At 47.2% G+C, this 5,676-nt stretch overlaps 1 protein-coding gene across 1 annotated transcript in view; it reads left to right on the top strand.

Annotated features, from left to right (window-relative positions):
* The window catches only part of MYD88 (myeloid differentiation primary response 88), an 11,591-nt gene extending 6,523 nt beyond the window's left edge, over positions 1-5,068 (top strand). Inside the window, exons 2-5 of the mRNA XM_017828691.1 lie at positions 490-621; positions 2,340-2,520; positions 3,048-3,139; positions 4,752-5,068. Of these exons, the coding sequence (XP_017684180.1) occupies positions 490-621; positions 2,340-2,520; positions 3,048-3,139; positions 4,752-4,906 (560 nt within the window). The 3' untranslated portion in view covers positions 4,907-5,068. The remainder of the gene's footprint in view (positions 1-489; positions 622-2,339; positions 2,521-3,047; positions 3,140-4,751) is intronic.
* Positions 5,069-5,676: the final 608 nt, after the last annotated feature.

Below are 5,676 nucleotides of genomic sequence, written 5' to 3' on the forward strand. Positions count from 1 at the left end.
CCCTGGCACAATTTGAGGCCATTTCGTCTTGTCCTGTGATCTGTTATTTGGGAAAAGACATTGACACTGTGAAGACTTTTAATTGAGAATCCTCCCCAACTATTTTGTGATTTTTACATTCTCCAAAATGCAGAACAATGAGAGCAGACAGCAGATTTGGGAGCTGCTCTGTGCCCGATGCCTGCTGTTAAAGGTGTACTGGGATACACTAGAACCAAGGGTAATAGGAGATTGGTTTAAAACAAGTAAAAGGAACTATTTCTTTAAACAGCAAGAGTGAGCTTCAGGAATTAATTGCTAGAGGAGGTAGTGGAGGCATCATCAAGAGGTTCAGAAAGGGGTGAGAGAAATTCTACGTACCAAAAAACCAGACAGGGGGTTTCCCTCTAATATCCCTGATCCATGAAATAGCTATTCCTTTTTTAATGAACACCAGCAGTGTAACCCCACATCACAGGAGCCTCTTGCCTTGGTTCTGTGTTTTTGCAGAGGAGGACTGCAGGAAGTACTTGCAGAGGAAGCAGGAGCAGGCCAACCAGCCTCTTCAAGTGCCAGCAGTAGACAGCAGCGTGCCAAAGACCTCGGAGCTGATGGGCATCACCATCAGGGATGATCCGTACGGTAAGTGCCCGTGGTTCCATTGCTGGAAGGCCTCATGCCTCGTGTGGGAATGGCCTTCAGCTGTAGCAGATCCCCTTGAGAAGTGCAGAGAACCTGTTTGCTTTCATTCCTCCTGTGACTTTTAATAACCCAGGCCGGAATGCTTTGCCTGATAGTCACGGGGCATTTTCATTTTTTCTGTTTCCTAGAGCAGAGAGGAAAAGCAACCCTGGGGAATGCCATACCTGGGAACAGGCTGGCACAGAGACACTGGACATGTATAGGGAGGAAACTTCCCAGAAACATGTCCCTTAGCCCAGCCTGGTGCAGAGCAGCCGCTGAAAGCTCAGGGGGTTGGAGTCCAGGGGGAGGAACGTCAGAGCTGATTTCCCTGCTCTGCCTTTGGCAGGTGGAACCACCTTGAGTGAAAAGGAAGCGGGTTTGAAGTAGAGCTGGCTGTGAAGTGGGCAGAGAGAGGAAATACAGTTCTCTGTGTGTGTGTGTGTTGCTGGGCTGTGTGTGCAGCTCTGCCTGGGCAGCCACGTGCATGTGCCACCACGTGCAGCCCTGCGTGTGCAGCCATGTGTGTGCACACGTGTGTGTGCTGGCCAGCCTGACCCCCTTTGGGGTGGGGACATCACTAACCCTCCCCAAATGTCCACAGACCAATGTGCTGGTGTTTGTACACGGCAGCTTTGGCTGATGTGACCCCCAGGTTAGCGTTGTGCCCCTCCAGCAGCACCCTCAGTTCGACTGACCTGGCAGACATTCCCCTTCTGCTTCACTGGATGCATCTTGGGCTGGATCTGCCTGCCGGGTTGATACTTTCCTCAGCAGCTTTTAGAGTCTCTGACCTATTTTTTCACTGTGATAGGCTTTAACTGGCATAAAAAATTGAAGATATCTGTAGTGACATTGATATGGGAAAAAAAAAATAACATGGTGGGAAGATATCCAGCAGTATTAAGGTGCTTAATTATGAGAGACATTGCCCTTAAAATGCAGCAGTTTACTATTTGGATAACTGCTAAATAAACAAGAGCTGCCAGCCATTAGTGTAATTGGAAAACAGGCCCATTTACTTAGGATACGACTTCAGGTACCCAGGTCTGACATCTTAGCCATAAAAGTGGCAGGTTCCAGATTTCAAGATTGACCCGTTAGCTCCATGGACAGAGTATGACAGGACATTGCTGGATGAAGGGCCTGCAGGAAGGTTTTGGCTGGGAAGTTTGGATCTCTGTGAGCTGAACTAGAGAACGAGGACCTGGAGCCACGAGGATATTTTAGATGTCTAACCCCCAGTGAAATCCCAGAGCGCTGGGGCTCTGAGTTGCATCCTCTGGGGTATTCTGCTCCCTCCAACTCTTCACAGACTCTCTCCCGTTTGTCTCCCTGTGGCTGGATGTTATTACCTCCACAGATTTTGCCCGTCTGCATCTCAGATGCCCTTCCCTGAGCACTGCCAGCCAGTGTGGGTGTGTGTGAACAGCCTGGCTGGTGGAAGCAGTCGGGGCACAGACGTGGTTTACCTCCTGCCAGCCCTGTTAGGGACAGGAGTCTGGGCTGAAGGGCAGCTGGTCTAATAAAATGTTAAATTACCTTCACAAGTTTGGCCAGAGCTTGTCTGTCAGAGCTCGTGATTCCGAGTCAAAGTCTGTGGGAGCTCGTGAAAGCTCACTAGAGGAGTGAACTTCATTTCTAGCAGGAGATGACAGCTACATTTTTAATGGTTTCAGGGAGCGGAACAGAGATATTTGATGCCTTCATCTGCTACTGTCAGAAAGACCTGCAGTTTGTCCAGGAGATGATCAGGGAGCTGGAGCAAACAGAGTTCAAACTGAAGCTCTGTGTGTTTGATCGGGATGTCTTGCCAGGAACCTGTGTGTGGTCCATCAGTGGAGAACTTATAGAGAGGAGGTAAGTGAGCCGTGGCTGGTGGGGCCAGCTGGGTGTAATGGAACATTACAGTCAGTTTACCCTGATGTCTGCGGTGTGGTGCCAGTGAAACAGCAAAAATCCACAAGAATGTCTTTATGGGGTTTGTTTTATGCTCTTGGCTCAAGACTGGAGCATTCCCCAACATGTTGATACATTGTGTTCACGAGGGAGGGTGCTGCTTAGTGATGCTGCTTATGTTTGATCGCTTTTCTTGGCCTTATTTGTCATATATAGACAGAGGGTCACATGAAGGTTTCACAGACAATCTGGACTTTGCTGTTTCCTCTTTTTTTGGTATATGAATGTTACCTGTAATCAGGTTTTTGTGTGTAACGTCGCTATCTGTCTGTCAGTCGTTCCTGCTCTGCAGCTAATTCCTGCTGGAACACAGCTGCCAGGTCCTTCTCCACCACAGCAATTCAGAGCAGTACGTGCTTCTATCCATGAGATCGAGAACCATCTCCTCTGACATTTTATCATTTTTTCCCCTGACTCTTCATCTCCAGGTGTCGGAGGATGGTGGTTGTCATTTCAGATGATTACCTGGAAAGCGATGAATGTGATTTCCAGACCAAATTTGCTCTTAGTCTTTCCCCAGGTAAGGTATCACAAATACTCCCATTTACCATTGCACATTATTATTTTCAGTGCAGTGGCACCTGAAGCATCTGAGGTCAGTGGGCTCTGTACCATTGGAACTAACTGGCTTCATACTTTGGTTGTGCAGGCAGGGACCTGGGCTCGGTCCCTTGCCCTGCTGTTGACCTTCCACGTGACTGTGAGCGAGGAGCTGCCTGTGCTGCAGTGCTCCAGCTGTCAGTGGGATAATGCTGCCTGCTCTGGAGATGTCAGAGCCGCATGTCAGGCCTGTGAAGGGCTTTGAGACCATACAGGGAAATTCGCTACTAAAGAGAAAAGCATTTGAGTAAATTTAGGGTGTGAGTAAATGCTGGAAATAGGGTGTCAGGTAATGGACGTGCAGATTTCAAGGCCAGACTGGATGGGGCTCTGAGCAACTTGGTCTAGTGGAAGGTGTGATCTAGGGGAGGTGGAACTAGATGATCTTTAAGCTCTCTCGCAACCCAAACCATTCCATGATTCTATGATTTTTGTAGAGATCTTTGAGTGTTGCGGATAGGTTAAATAAAATATGGAATGAGTGTTCAATTTAGGTTGGAAAATTTTTTGTATATTTTGTTCTGAATTGAAAAGCCACCAATTTACTTCTGTCAGGTTTGTTCTGATTGCTCTTCTCTAACCTCTAGTTATTCTACACTTGTTTATGTTGCTGGGAAGTAAGTGCAGCCCAGCCTAATAGTATGGAGGATATCTAATATCAGGAGGAGTGTCTGCACCTCAAGTCTCTTTTCTAGATAAGGCATCTGACATGGTATTATAAATGACATGCCAGGGGTTAGACTGGAAGCCAGTGGCAGAGCTGGGAATTAGCTGCATCTTCCTTGACACAACAATTTCCTATGATGGCAGTAATCCACTGAACATCCCCAGCATGTTGCATCAGCCCCCAGTCATCAAGATTTGTAGCAAAGTCCTTTTAGTTCTTCACCAGTTTCTTGTGGGCATCACACCTTCCATTAGAACAGGAGAAGTTCCATCTGAATAGAATGACTCTGTCAGTAAAAATGTGTGTAAATACATTTTACACACAGAACTGTAGAACTGGAGAACTCACAGATTCACCTGTTTGTGCAGGGTGTAACTAATGCACAGAAGGGTTTGGTGGCAGGTTCTGGGAGCTCCATGGATCACTCCAGCATCTGCTGCAGTTGTGAAATATTGGTTATTTGCCTTATCCAGGTCTCAGTGACATCAGTTGCACTGAGCAGCACAGTGCAAGTGATGGCAGGAGTCCTGTGGAGAACTACAAGGGGAGGAGTTCCTCTGCACAAGATCTGCTCCTTTTAAGCAGCAGCAGGCACAGGGAATGGTTCTCATCTCTTGGTGCCTCCAAACCAGCAGTTCATGTTAGCAGGGGGATTCCTCGCAGCCCCTTGGCTGGGAAACATCTGCAACCTGAGCAAATCAGGATTTGAAACTTGCTCTGCAGGGTGAGAGCTGGTTGCAGTGTAATGAGAGCATAATCAGGAGCAAACCTGGATCTGGTGATGTGTGTGCCGTGGTGGGGAGGAAATGGATTTGGGTCCAGCTGTGGCTGTGTGTAACCTCTGCCTGTGTGACCTGTCTTCCAGGTGCTCGTAGCAAACGGCTGATCCCGGTCAAGTACAAATCCATGAAGAACGAGTTTCCAAGTATCTTACGGTTCATCACCATCTGTGATTACACCAACCCTTGCACCAAAAAATGGTTCTGGACGAGACTGGCAAAATCCCTCATGTTGCCATAAGGCAAAGTCCCGAGAGCTGGGTGCTCTTGTAACCTGCCCTGGATGTGCCTTTGGACTGGGGGGGGTCGTTCACACAGGGTCTTCCACCACTTCAGAACCTGGATACTTGCAATCCGTGCTTGGGAACAAAGAACTTTCTCTAGCACTTCTTCATAACTCTGAGGGGAACTAGAGCAACTCGGGGGGTGTTCTGGGTTAAGTCAGTGAGCAGCAGCATCCAGCATTTGTGCAGTCAGCACTTTCACTGAAAATACTGGAAATACACATTTAAAGACCGAGTGTCTGATACAGGAAGGCTCTGTTGTCAGCATGAGCAAGGCCTCAGTGCCTCAAACTGCAGGCTTTGTCAAACAAGCATTTCCTATTGTTTTAAAAGCTACAGTAAAATCTGGGGTTGGTGGGATTGTACCATATTGGTCATGTCTGTCTCTGTTCAGGTCACATTTAATTCTGTGATCTTATACCAACATTTAATATTCCTAGATATTATTAAATCTTTACAGTAGAGCCTTCAGTCTTAAAATACATATTTTCAGTGACAGTCCTTACTACACAAAGCAGGGGCTGCTGCTGCTCATTGACTTGACCAGGAACCAAGCTGTGCACCTCAGTGGGTCCAGATCTTAAATTCTTTCACCTTTAAAAGCCTTCCAAAACCCAGCAGCTTTTGGGATGCCTCAAAGGCACAGGGATAAATATTGAATAGTGTATTAAATTGAAAATTGGGCTGTTTAAAATATAAAGGCAAATGTTACATTAACAGAAAGAGC

Source organism: Lepidothrix coronata, unplaced genomic scaffold (assembly GCF_001604755.1).
Source record: "Lepidothrix coronata isolate B3197 unplaced genomic scaffold, Lepidothrix_coronata-1.0 Scaffold151, whole genome shotgun sequence".
Lineage (NCBI taxonomy): Eukaryota > Metazoa > Chordata > Aves > Passeriformes > Pipridae > Lepidothrix > Lepidothrix coronata.